This window comes from Anomaloglossus baeobatrachus, chromosome 3 (assembly GCF_048569485.1).
Source record: "Anomaloglossus baeobatrachus isolate aAnoBae1 chromosome 3, aAnoBae1.hap1, whole genome shotgun sequence".
NCBI classification, from domain to species: domain Eukaryota; kingdom Metazoa; phylum Chordata; class Amphibia; order Anura; family Aromobatidae; genus Anomaloglossus; species Anomaloglossus baeobatrachus.
Window position 1 is genome coordinate 171,544,421 of NC_134355.1, and position 14,365 is coordinate 171,558,785.

The following is a 14,365-nucleotide window of genomic DNA, read 5'->3' on the forward strand; positions in this document are numbered from 1 at the left end:
GGAGCATGCTGGGGGCCCTGTTAAGGGCCCTCCTTTCTTCCATCCGACATAGTCAGCAGCTGCTGCTGACAAGCTGTGGAGCTATGCGTGCATGTCTGCCTCCTTAGCACAAAGCAAAAAACTGAGGAGCCCGTGGGAGCACGGGGGGTGTATAGGCAGAAGGGGAGGGGCTTTACACTTTTAGTGTAATACTTTGTGCGGCCTCCGGAGGCATAGCCTATACACCCAATTGTCTGGGTCTCCCAATGGAGCGACAAAGAAATTTAGTTAACTCTATGCTGACTGGGAAACATGACCACTCTAAGCCAGGGGAGAGGGGCTGAGAGAAGGGCAGGTAAGTAGTCACTATCTACTTGCCTGCCCCAATGTAGCCCCATAGTGAAATTACAAAAGGCAAAATAAGCCGGATAACCCCTTTAATTTAACTCCTTTGCCCTTTGTTTGTATATTGGGCTATGTTGAGGATCTAACCACAGAAGATCATGGCAAATCTGCAGTGTTGTGTATGATGTGTACGGCCAGGAAGTTAATAGCATATTGGATATCAGACCCAAGTCCCACTAGTATGGAATTAATCAAGAAAATCAACTGGGTGGTAAATTTGGAAAGAGGCATTTATCTGAAAAAGAATCCTATTGCCAAGTTTGATAAGCTGGAGTGATGAAATCGGACCTGGCATCCAGGGAATTATGGCAATATCGTCTGGGTCTCTATTAGCTGATGGAAATGCCTATTCTTTCGAACCCAAAAGTATAAATGTGATATGATGAGTTATCTATGATTATTATTGATCTTTTAGCCTGTTGAAAAACTATTCACCCGTGTATTGGCAAAACCCTTGTTACCGTACTGTGACAGATCATTCTGTATTTGACATTGTGGTGTGCAGTATTTGGTGTGGGACTGGGAAATTTTGTCTATTGAAGTGCATTTAAAAAAAAAAAAATAATTCTACTGAAAAACAACCAATCAAAAAATTAGCTCACACTTTGTTTATTAAGTGTTTGGGTGATGTGTTTTTGGTACAAGACCAAGAAGTGCAAGATAAACAATAAAGAGTTACTAGTTATAAATTACAGTAATACAAAAAGGAAGGCCCACATTTCTATGACACATTAGCCATCGATTGATCCAGATTGCACTGCCTCATGATATTTGCCTTTATCCTCTTTACTTTCCGGATGTAATTTGATGAGATCATCAATTCGCAGGATTGTAATTGCAGCTTCCGTGGCAAACTTCAGGCTTTTTGTCTTGACAACAGTGGGTTCAAAGACCCCTGCCTGCTTATTATCCCTTGGCTTTCCATTCAACAGGTCAAGACCAATCCTGGAAAAAAAAAAAAAAAAAAAAAAAAAAAAAAAAATACCAAATTGATTAGATCAAAAACATTTACTGAAAGTAAGAGAAATAGGCTACATCTATAGCCTCACTGATATGCAGGTAAGTTTTTACTAAAACTCAGGGTCACACAATTGTCCTTTTCAAGTAGGTTGACCGGTCATCCATTAGGTTTCTGGAGACCGTACTAAAAGACTGCCATCCTCTATAAAGGGTATAAGACATGTGCGGACATCAAGATTCAGACCAGCCCTGATCAAATCATTTATGGCATGTAAAAAAAATCAAACTACAAAAAATACATAGTTTAAAATCCTATTTGTAAAGCTAATGCCCAAACATGTACAGAAGAAAAAAAAATTACAGGTTAAAGTTTGAAGATAATACAGTACACAGATTCTTGCACTGGCTCTGGTATATCATGAAGTATAGCCAGCAAAATGGATTTAACAGGGCTGTAATGACTACTAGGTAGATCTAAGATTCTGATCAATGAGCAGGAACGTTGTGGCGCTCTGCTGCAGGCTCACCTCTTATGGCAAGAACTACAGAATGAAAACACATGGTTTACTGCTGAACAGCAAATCAGTTCACCCATAGAGGCTTAAATACTGAGGAATTAGGGGGAATATGTACATTGTGTGTACGCACACAGAGAATGTGTATCACATTTGAGACAAAGTAACCAAAAAAAAAAAAAAAAAAAAAAACAAAATCGCATGCTTTGCTGGGGATATGATTGAGCTCAACTTTCCTCGCTGTACATTAAACACCAAATGATGCATAAAGCTGTAGTAAGTTACTTTTCTTACCACTTTAGATTTTTGCGCTCTGGGTTGACTTGCGCCTCGTTATGGAAGGCTCGCAGCTTTGCAACCAGGTCAGTCGAGTCTTGTGCAGCATTCACAGCAAGGGTTTTTGGAATAACCAGAAGTGCTCTTGCAAACTCTGCAATTGCTAGTTGTTCCCTAGAGCCCTGAAAGCATTTAAGCAAAACAAGTCAACAACTATCAAACGATTGGCAGAGGAGGGAGTAGTGGGCAATGGTGTATAGACATATTGCATGATAAATACCCTGAATTTCAGGGCCATTACACCCCAACAGGGTTTATTTACTATGCTCCATTGGCATGCCGCTGAGGCCAGTAGTGGGCTGAAGTGCTCAAGTAGAGTAATGTCAATGCAAAAGAAGTGGCATTGCTAGAACTAGTCATTTTACAATGCCCATTCACGGCCCAATTGTGACCTTATAGTATTGCACATGTATTCTCTTTTTAAAGAGACGCTCTAGGTGATTTACCCTCCCCCATTAACTTCTAAGCATAATTTGTTCAATTACTTATAATTGGTGCCTATTCCCTTGTGGCATAAAACAACAATAGCTTGTGAGCCAATTGATGGAACTGGAGGAGTGAATATCTTTTGGCATCCACACCCAAGTAGTTTTTTGCCTAATGTTATACAGATGTTTGTCAGTATTTGTAGGATTTTAACTATAGAAGTATAAGGATTTCTATTTTTAAATTTGTTGACTTAGAACAAAACCATTTTCTGTCTCAGTTGCTAAATACACAACATGCTCTGAGAATATAAGACAAATAGCATTCATTAATACCGCCACTGGTTATCACTGGCTTCAGATTCAGAACCTGCTCCGTATAGAAGTTAAACTCCTTGGTAGGGCTGTCAGAAAATTACCTAATATTTAAGTCAGGTATTCATGTTAAAGGGAGCCTGGCACCAGGTTTTTCCCCCATATAAGCTGCGGCCACCACCAGTGAGCTCTTCTATACAGTATTCTAGAAAGCTGCATATACGTGCCCAGACAGCTCTGTATAATGTAAAAAACAGCTTTCATTATACTTGCCTGTGGGGCAGTTTGGTCCAATGGACGTAGCTGGTCTCGGTCTGGCGCCTCCAGTCTTCCATCGCCATCCTCCTTCCCAGCTCTGCGTCGAAGACGTTTCCTACGTCATCCACAGAGGCCTCTCTAGTGCTCCGCAAAGTACTGTAATGCGCAGGGAACGGTCAAAGACCACCCGCACATGAACATTTCAGTACTTTCCCCAGTCCTCAGCAGGGCAGAGAGAAGTGCACGTGCACAGGAGCGCAAATGGTGGACTCTCTGGGGATGACTTAGGTCATGTCATCTACAAGGAACAGGAAAAGAGCATGGCACTGGAAGGAAGATAGGAGGCGCCAGACAGACTAGTGGTGCCCATCAGACCCGATTGCCCCACAGGTGAGTATAATAGGCTTTTCATGCTATACAGAGCAGCCTGTGCTCTTATATATACACAGCATTTTAGAATACTGTATAAGAGCATACTGGTGGTGGCCACAGCTTATAAAAAGGGACAAATCTGGTGACATTTTTTATGTTTAAAAAAAAAAAATAAAATCAATACACACGCAAAATAAAACCAGAAATCTTTCAAAGCACACTGGCCACAAAGCCCATGAGACTGATTCATAAAAGCCAGCGTGGTGGTGTAAAAAGCTACGAAATCTGGGCTGCAAGGGAGAGGTAGTAGGAGCAGACTGGTGGGGCTGTGATGTGTGGGCACTGCCTCAATTAGCCCCTACAGTCACAACACAGGGAGATAAGTAAATCAATGTCTACTACATCCCCTTACCAGGCTTGTGGAGTCAGTCTGTCTATATACTGACTCAGACTACTAAAATAAATAATAAATTAATGAAATTTGTGTTGATTATTTTTTTCATGAGAATTTGGGAAAGTTATGAAATTTCCTATAAACGTCTGCTCTATTCCTGATCTAAGGATCTAGACATAGTTGAGATTCCATCTTGAAGTGAAGTGCTGGGAAAAGTGCAATTGTAGATTAAGCCACTCAGTGGGACAGTAGCTATGTAATGATTGAGCTGAAACCCTTTCTTGTAGACATGGCCAACCATCAGGTAACACTAAATGAAGGTCAATGGACACAGGTGGCTGAACTGAAGGAATTGCTTCATCACCCATTTATAGTGACTAAAAAAAAAAAAATGTCAAGCTGAGGATTTATCTTCCAGCATTTTCATAAAGTAGTGGAAGAACTTGCAGTGTTTCCCTGTCCCAAAGAGGAGGAGGTTTAATCGCAGATGGTATTGATGCTTCAATGAAACAGAAATAGACACTGCTATTAGATAAAACTCTTCTGCCTGCTGTTTATGTGGACCCAAGTCAATGTATATTGTTGAATGATCAACAGCTTACTAAAGGAAAAAAAAAATAAAATAAATTGACAGCAGTTAGGATGGCCAAGAGGCAAAAGGGATTGTCATCCAGGGCTACCTCTTCAACCTCATCAGATGAGGAGTTGTGACATCCATGGCCACTGCTGCTGTATCTTTAGCCTCATCAGATAAGGGGGTTTCATTTTGAAAAGTATTTGTACAACATGGAGCAGGAAAGCATTGTTGCAAGCGGGGGGGGGGGGAATTCCACTCCCATAGCAAATAGACTGACCAGATTCCAGCAAAGTTTTTTTTCACTTGCTCTCAAAAGAAGTAGCAGAGTTCAACTATTCATAAAAATTAACTGTACATGAGGCAATTAATTTGTACCCCAAGATGCTGATGTGTGGTTACTGCTTTGCCACCAACCCAGGTTAGTGTAGAGATGTTGTTCTCCAGCCTCAAAATACTTTGGTCAGATTTGAGGTCATCTATGGAGGATCTGATGGAGACCATACTATTTCTAAGAACAAATTCATATATTCATAGACTGCACAAATGGTCAGAACATTTTGTTAAACACTGTTCCCACCCCCCACTTACTGCATACTGTATATTGCATATTTACAATTTACTGTGGTACTAAAAACCAGTGTTTGATAGTATGATCTAAGAGGTTAACAGGAGTGTGTGGATCTTCAGAGATACACCTGTGCCTGTTTGCTGATATGATCAGCAGACGTGCAACTGACATGTGCGGGGATTACTGCAGCCTCGTCATCTGAGACCGTAGTTACCCAGGGACATGGCCAATCACGTAATAGTAAGTAATTGGTGAAGGGGTTAAATAGGTTTTTTGATTAAACACTAGTTGAAATCATTAAAATGTAAACGTTTTTCTATAAAGTTAGTCTTACCATGCTAGTAGCATAATTCTCAAGATAAATGGAAAGTGCAGCTTCCACAGCGCCTCCGCCTGGCACCACAGACTTTGATTCTAATACTCTCTTCACTACACATAGGGCATCGTGGACAGATCGTTCCATCTCATCACACATGAAGTCATTGGCACCGCGAAGAATAATGGATGCACATGTTCGGGCCTTTGTACTGTAACATATATGCAATTAATACACCATTTTATGGCCAAGGGAAAGTGCAATACTACATTAATTATACCATCAGGTTTTGAGTAAGGCGATTCAGCCTTGATGCAACTCTATGTGAAACCCCTGTCCCTAGTGACTGACTTCTGTATAGAAAATATACCCAGTGCACTAGATCTACAGAGATCTAAAAACAATATGCAGTCTATGTTCTAGGTTAAGGAATATGAACAAGCTCAGACTTTTATCAAAAAGACTTATTTAGCTCAGGTGCATAACTACAAAATATTCAATAAAACACCCTCCCTCCACCTCCCCCGCAAACCGCAACAAAACCCCAGAGTATTACATCCCCAAAAAACACCTTAACTGCACTTGCCATGGCACAACACGGCAACAAAGAAAAAGGGAAAGAAGGGAATTTTGTTTACTTACCGTAAATTCCTTTTCTTCTAGCTCCAATTGGGAGACCCAGACAATTGGGTGTATAGGCTATGCCTCCGGAGGCCGCACAAAGTATTACACTAAAAGTGTAAAGCCCCTCCCCTTCTGCCTATACACCCCCCGTGCTCCCACGGGCTCCTCAGTTTTGGTGCAAAAGCAAGAAGGAGGAAAAAGAATTATAAACTGGTTTAAAGTAACTTCAATCCGAAGGAATATCGGAGAACTGAAACCATTCAACATGAACAACATGTGTACACAAAAAAACAGGGGCGGGCGCTGGGTCTCCCAATTGGAGCTAGAAGAAAAGGAATTTACGGTAAGTAAAAATTCCCTTCTTCTTTGTCGCTCCATTGGGAGACCCAGACAATTGGGACGTTCAAAAGCAGTCCCTGGGTGGGTAAAATAATACCTCGTAAGAGAGCCGTAAAACGGCCTCTTCCTACAGGTGGGCAACCGCCGCCTGAAGGACTCGTCTACCTAGGCTGGCATCCGCCGAAGCATAGGTATGCACCTGATAGTGTTTCGTGAAAGTGTGCAGGCTCGACCAGGTAGCCGCCTGACACACCTGCTGAGCCGTAGCCTGGTGCCTCAAAGCCCAGGACGCGCCCACGGCTCTGATAGAATGGGCCTTCAGCCCTGAGGGAACCGGAAGCCCAGCCGAACGGTAGGCTTCGAGAATTGGCTCCTTGATCCACCGAGCCAAGGTTGATTTGGAAGCCTGTGACCCTTTACGCTGGCCAGCGACAAGGACAAAGAGTGCATCCGAGCGTCGCAGGGGCGCCGTACGAGAAATGTAGAGTCTGAGTGCTCTCACCAGATCTAACAAGTGCAAATCCTTTTCACATTGGTGAACTGGATGAGGACAAAAAGAAGGTAAGGAGATATCCTGATTGAGATGAAAGGGGGATACCACCTTAGGGAGAAATTCCGGAACCGGACGCAGAACCACCTTGTCCTGGTGAAAAACCAGGAAAGGGGCTTTGCATGACAGCGCTGCTAGCTCAGACACTCTCCGAAGTGAAGTGACTGCTACTAGAAAAACCACTTTCTGCGAAAGGCGTGAGAGAAATATCTCTCATTGGCTCGAATGGTGGTTTCTGAAGAACCAGCAGCACCCTGTTCAGATCCCAGGGTTCTAACGGCCGCTTGTAAGGAGGAACGATGTGACAAACCCCCTGCAGGAACGTGCGTACCTGTGGAAGTCTGGCTAGGCGCTTCTGGAAAAACACAGAGAGCGCTGAGACTTGTCCCTTAAGGGAGCCGAGCGACAAACCCTTTTCCAGTCCAGATTGAAGGAAGGACAGAAAAGTGGGCAAGGCAAAAGGCCAGGGAGAAAAACCCTGAGCAGAGCACCACGACAGGAAAATTTTCCACGTCCTGTGGTAGATCTTGGCGGACGTTGGTTTCCTAGCCTGTCTCAGTGGCAATGACGTCTTGAGATAACCCTGAAGACGCTAGGATCCAGGACTCAATGGCCACACAGTCAGGTTGAGGGCCGCAGAATTCAGATGGAAAAACGGCCCTTGAGATAGCAAGTCTGGTCGGTCTGGTAGTGCCCACGGTTGGCCGACCGTGAGATGCCACAGATCCGGGTACCACGACCGCCTCGGCCAGTCTGGAGCGACGAGGATGACGCGGCGGCAGTCGGCCCTGATCTTGCGTAACCCTCTGGGCAACAGTGCCAGCGGAGGAAACATATAAGGGAGCTGAAACTGGGACCAATCCTGAACCAAGGCGTCTGCCGCCAGAGCTCTGGGATCTTGAGACCGTGCCATGAACGTCGGTACCTTGTTGTTGTGCCGGGACGCCATGAGGTCGACGTCCGACACCCCCCAGCGGCAACAGATCTCCTGAAACACGTCCGGGTGAAGGGACCATTCCCCTGCGTCCATGCCCTGGCGACTGAGATAATCTGATTCCCAGTTTTCCACGCCTGGAATGTGAACTGCAGAGATGGTGGAGGCCGTGGCTTCCACCCACATCAAAATCCGCCGGACTTCCTGGAAGGCTTGCCGACTGCGTGTGCCGCCTTGGTGGTTGATGTATGCCACCGCTGTGGAATTGTCCGACTGAATTCTGATCTGCTTGCCTTCCAGCCACTGCTGGAACGCTTTCAGGGCAAGATACACTGCCCGTATTTCCAGAACATTGATCTGAAGCGAGGACTCTTGCTGGGTCCACGTACCCTGAGCCCTGTGGTGGAGAAAAACCGCTCCCCACCCTGACAGACTCGCGTCCGTCGTGACCACCTCCCATGATGGGGGTAGGAAGGATTTCCCCTTCGATAATGAAGTGGGAAGAAGCCACCACCGAAGGGAAGCTTTGGTCGCCTGAGAGAGGGAGACGTTCCTGTCGAGGGACGTCGGCTTCCTGTCCCATTTGCGTAGGATGTCCCATTTAAGAGGACGCAGGTGAAACTGCGCGAAAGGAACTGCCTCCATTGCTGCCACCATCTTCCCCAGGAAGTGCATGAGGCGCCTCAAGGGGTGTGACTGGCCTTGAAGGAGAGATTGTACCCCTGTCTGTAGTGACCGCTGCTTGATCAGCGGAAGCTTCACTATCGCTGAGAGGGTATGAAACTCCATGCCAAGGTATGTGAGCGATTGGGCCGGTGTCAGATTTGACTTTGGAAAATTGATGATCCACCCGAAACTCTGGAGAGTCTCCAGGGTAGCGTCGAGGCTGTGTTGGCATGCCTCTTGAGAGGGTGCCTTGATCAGGAGATCGTCCAAGTAAGGGATCACCGAGTGACCCTGAGAGTGGAGGACCGCTACTACAGTAGCCATAACCTTGGTGAAAACCCGTGGGGCTGTTGCCAGGCCGAACGGCAGTGCCACGAACTGCAGGTGTTAGTTTTCTATGGCGAAGCGCAAGAAGCACTGGTGCTCTGGAGCAATCGGTACGTGGAGATAAGCATCTTTGATATCGATCGATGCAAGGAAATCTCCTTGGGACATTGAGGCGATGACGGAGCGGAGGGATTCCATCCGGAACCACCTGGTCGTTACGTGTTTGTTGAGAAGTTTCAGGTCCAGGACAGGACGGAAAGACCCGTCCTTCTTTGGGACCACAAACAAGTTGGAGTAAAAACCGTGGCCCTGTTGCTGAAGAGGAACAGGGACCACCACTCCTTCTGCCTTCAGAGTGCCCAGCGCCTGCAGAAGAGCCTCGGCTCGCTCGGGAGGCGGGGATGACCTGAAGAATCGAGTCGGGGGACGAGAGATGAACTCTATCTTGTAACCGTGAGACAGAATGTCTCTCACCCAACGGTCTTTTACCCGTGGCAGCCAGGCGTCGCAAAAGCGGGAGAGCCTGCCACCGACCGAAGATGCGGAGTGAGGAGGCCGAAAGTCATGAGGAAGCCGCTTTGGTAGCGGCACCTCCGGTGGCCTTTTTAGGACGTGACTTAGACCGCCATGCGTCAGAGTTCCTTTGATCTTTCTGAGGCCTTTTGGACGAGGAGAATTGGGACCTGCCCGCGCCCCGAAAGGACCGAAACCTCGACTGCCCCTTCCTATGTTGGGGTATGTTCGGTTTGGGCTGGGGTAAGGATGTATCCTTTCCCTTGGATTGTTTGATGATTTCATCCAAACGCTCGCCAAACAATCGGTCGCCAGAAATTGGCAAACTGGTTAAGCGCTTTTTGGAAACAGAATCTGCCTTCCATTCCCGTAGCCACAAGGCCCTGCGGAGTACCACCGAATTGGCGGCTGCAACCGCCGTACGGCTCGCAGAGTCCAGGACAGCATTAATAGCGCAAGACGCAAATGCCGACGTCTGAGTGGTTATGGACGCCACCTGTGGCGCGGACGTGCGTGTGGCTGCGTCAATTTGCGCTTGACCTGCTGAGATAGCTTGTAGCGCCCATACGGCTGCGAACGCTGGGGCAAAAGAAGCGCCGATAGCTTCATAGATGGATTTCAACCAGAGTTCCATCTGCCTGTCAGTGGCATCTTTGAGTGAAGCCCCATCTTCCACTGCAAGTATGGATCTAGCTGCCAGTCTGGAGATTGGAGGATCCACTTTGGGACACTGAGCCCAACTTTTGACCACGTCAGGGGGAAAAGGATAACGTGTATCCTTAAGGCGTTTAGAAAAACACTTATCTGGACAAGCATGGTGATTCTGAACTGCCTCTCTGAAATCAGAGTGGTCCAGAAACATACTCGGTGTACGCTTGGGAAACCTGAAACGGAATTTCTCCTGCTGAGAAGCTGACTCCTCCACCGGAGGAGCTGAGGGAGAAATATCCAACATACGATTGATGGACGCAATAAGGTCGTTCACTATGGCGTCCCCGTCCGGAGTATCAAGATTGAGAGCGGCCTCAGGATCAGAATCCTGATCAGCTGTCTCCGCATCATCAACCAGAGATTCCCCCCTCTGAGACCCTGCACAATATGATGATGTCGAGGGAAAATCTAAGCGAGCTCGCTTAGTCGGTCTGGGGCTGGGGTCTGTGTCAGAACCCTCAGCCTGGGATCCATGAGATACCCCGGGAGGACATTGTTGGTCCAGCTGAGGTGGGCCAGGGAACAAAGATTCAACAGAGTCCCTGTGCTGAGATACCAGCCTGGACTGCAAGGCTTCTAGTATCTTAGCCATAGTCTCAGAGAGTTTTGCAAACTCCGTCCCCGTCACCTGAACAGTGTTAGCAGGTGGCTCCCCCTGGGCCCCTCTTAGCAAAGGCTCCGGCTGAGTAAGTGCCACAGGGGCCGGACAGTGCACACAATGAGGGTCAGTGGAACCTGCCGGTAGCGGGGTCGTACATGCGGCGCAGGCAACATAATAAGCCTGTGTTTTGGCACCCCTGCCTTTCGTGGGCGCCATGCTATTATCTTCCCTGAGTAACACAATAGGGTATATAGCCAGAAATCAACTGTGCACCATACAGTGTAAAACATATATACCATAAACATATAATGTTACACTACTGCACAATGGGGCTAGCACCACAGGTGCTGCTTACCACCCGCCTAAAGTGGTTGTGAGGCCACCAGAGTCCCTGCCTGGGTCTCCCAGACTTTGTCCCCCTCTGCAGCGTCCGAGGAGCTGACAGGAATGGCTGCCGGCGTCCTGAGGAGAGGAGGGAGCCGTGGGCGTGACCCAGAAAGAGCGGGAACTGGTGCCCGCACTGTGCACAGTGAGAGGGGTGGAGTATGCAAAGCATGCTCCAGCCCTCAGTGCTGCTCGTTCTGTGCAGCGTCCCGCCCTTCCCCTGCCTGTCAGGGCTGTGGGCGGGAGGAAAGGAAACTAGGCCGCAAAAAGCCGGGGACTCTAGTAATAAACGCGGCCGCCGTAAAAGCGCGGCCGGCGTGAAAGTCCCCGGCGCACTACAAGTCCCAGCCGCGCCGCAGTGTTTCCATGGCCGCGGCGGTCAGTGCGGCAGTCTCTATACATAAACACACTCAGCAACGCTGAGTGTGTAATGGCACATATTAACCCGGTCAGCGCCGTGGTCCCCGGTGCACTAGCACACCCAGCAACGCTGGAGTGTTGCTGTGCGCTGTCCCCACAGGGATACAGAGTACCTCCAAGTAGCAGGGCCATGTCCCTGAACGATACCCGGCTCCTATCCAGCAGGCTCCACAGGAGTTGTGGATGAAGCACGGTCTCAGTGCCTGGAGACAGATAGGATCCCACTTCACCCAGAGCCCTGAGGGGGATGGGAAAGGAAAACAGCATGTGGGCTCCAGCCTCCGTACCCGCAATGGATACCTCAACCTTACAACACCACCGACAAGAGTGGGGTGAGAAGGGAGCATGCTGGGGGCTCTATATGGGCCCACTTTTCTTCCATCCGACATGGTCAGCAGCTGCTGCTGACCAATCTGTGGAGCTGTGCGTGCGTGTCTGACCTCCTTCGCACAAAGCAAAAAACTGAGGAGCCCGTGGGAGCACGGGGGGGTGTATAGGCAGAAGGGGAGGGGCTTAACACTTTTAAGTGTAATACTTTGTGCGGCCTCCGGAGGCATAGCCTATACACCCAATTGTCTGGGTCTCCCAATGGAGCGACAAAGAAATTTACATTAATGTAAAGAACACTTACTTTTTAACGAGAATCAGCTCATCGTCACATATTCTCTCTTGCACAACCTCTTCAGCTTGTCCCAACATGGAAACCTCAAAGCTTTCTTCACCCTCCAGATTTGCAAGGGTTGAACAAACCGTACCTGTTGATTGGAAGTATAGAATAGTCAGAAACAGGAAACATGAAAATGTTAATTACTTGATGTTAAAACTCGAGAGCAAAACCTTCATTGCCAACCTTTTTTTTTCCATGAAGTGTTACGGCTGACTATAGGTAAAACAAGAAAATGATAAAGAAAACACTCACCGCCAGTAGCTTTTGCAATGCGCTTCAAATCCTTTTTCAGTACTCTTCGTACAGCCATTGCACCTGCATCAACAAAATACTTGAGGCACATGTCATCAATACCACCAGTAGTGAGGATGACATTAGCCCCAGTTGCCAAAATCTTCTGGATACGCTCTTTGGTAATATCAGATTCCCTACAGAAAAGAAAAAAAAACAATAAAATCAGTAATTGAGGATTCACCAGTTACCTATAGTCTTCTCTACTTTGAAAATAAAATGGACATCAATAAAAGCAATTTATGAGCACTCTCGTGTTTGGAACTTATTCCCTATATACATCACGTGATAGGGTATAAGTTAATGATTGTTGGGGGGAGACAGGGGTCCAACCAGTGGTCTCTTCCCAGATCCCATAAATCTGGGCTCTGAAGACTGAATGGATACAGCTTTATCATGCATATTGCCACACAATTCATTCCTAAGGGAGTGTTGAAGACCAGCGAAGTGCAGCTTCTGGCTATCTCCAGCAGTCCCATTAAGAGTAAATGGAGCAGCAGTGTGCGTGATTAACCTCTACTCCATTTACACTGGACTCTTCAGAGAGTCGGTTCTTAGGATCAATGGGGGTTTCAGTGGCTGGACTTCAGTAATAACAAATAACGTGTAATATTGAAAATACCCCTTATATAGGCTAGCCATGGAGGAGTTGTGCTCATAGGTTACTCTTCATTCTTATTCCTCTCTGTAAGAATCCGTATATGCAGCCTGATTGATGGTGAAGAGAACCGGTCAGCAGGATTCAGCACTAAAAATACATGACCATAATGTCGCTGTGATTCCGAATAAATACTTGAGGTGAAGAAATCTTGTTCGCCTACCTCCTTTGTTTCTTGTACACACCATTGATTATTCAGAGACCTGCCTCCTTTTTGAAATTGTACGCCACCAACAATTGTGGTGGGCAGCACGTGCGCCGTTATTCTGCAGGTGGTCTGAAGATCTTTAAGAAAATGGCACCGAAATCTTGAGCATACGCTGCATATGACACCATTTTAGTAAAGACTGTACACAGTGTTGAAAAAAATGACGCTTTGGCAGTGCATGCACAGATTTAAGATTTTGGCTGAATTTTGAGGCCATTGAGCTCAAATCTCGATCTGTGCATGCACTGCGTCCGGCGCCATTTTACTGAAGATCTACAGACTCACAGTACGCATGTGCTACCCACTGCAATCAGGCGGCGGCAAGGAATTTAAAAAAGGAGGCAGGTCACTGAATAATCAGTGACCTGTAGAAGAAGGTGAGCAGGCGGAGAAGAAGAAGGCATAATTCTTACAGCCAAGTCCCATCCAGATGCACAGATGACATAAAAACTTTGGAAGATTATTCAGCAACAAAAGATCAGATTTCTTCACTGCAGGAATCCATTTAATCAGTGTCGTTAGGACCATGGCTTTATAGTGCCAATTCCTGCTGACCTTTTTAGGATGAGCTTGTAGGGAGTTACAGTAGCTGGAACTGCATTTAATATGACTTCCTTTACTATTGGGTTAGACAATGCAGTTGGGAAACCACTTTTTTTTAGAAGCATCTGGAAATCTTGAACAATTTCAAGTTATAAAATTTACTCTACAGGTACAGCTGCCTTCACCACACATTGTATGAGAGCAAATAAGAAAACAGCACATTACCCATGGATTTCAAGGCACAGAAAAAACAAAATGACGATGCAGCACATGCACTCGCACAGCTGGAATATATACCTCTGCCGGATTTGGTCCAGTTTGGTTGGATCTGAAATAATTACTTGTACTCCGAGTTTCATTTTAGTTTTCTGCAAACTAAAGTCCAGGCAAGCAATTTTTGCATTAGTGATCCTCTTACTCATTCCTGGAAACAAAGAAACAAGGCATTTCAGGCAAGCACTGATATTCTCCAGGCATACTCCAGAATCACCAGTGCAACAGCACAACGC

General features: G+C 46.7%; 1 protein-coding gene across 1 annotated transcript in view; it reads right to left on the reverse strand.

Moving 5' to 3' along the window:
- Positions 1–977: 977 nt before the first annotated feature.
- The window catches only part of TCP1 (t-complex 1), a 33,909-nt gene continuing 20,521 nt past the window's right edge, over positions 978–14,365 (reverse strand). The window contains exons 7-12 of the mRNA XM_075339583.1: positions 14,154–14,280; positions 12,409–12,584; positions 12,121–12,244; positions 5,439–5,631; positions 2,154–2,317; positions 978–1,329 (exon numbers count right to left, since the gene is read on the reverse strand). Coding sequence (XP_075195698.1) covers positions 1,116–1,329; positions 2,154–2,317; positions 5,439–5,631; positions 12,121–12,244; positions 12,409–12,584; positions 14,154–14,280 — 998 coding nt within the window. The 3' untranslated portion in view covers positions 978–1,115. The remainder of the gene's footprint in view (positions 1,330–2,153; positions 2,318–5,438; positions 5,632–12,120; positions 12,245–12,408; positions 12,585–14,153; positions 14,281–14,365) is intronic.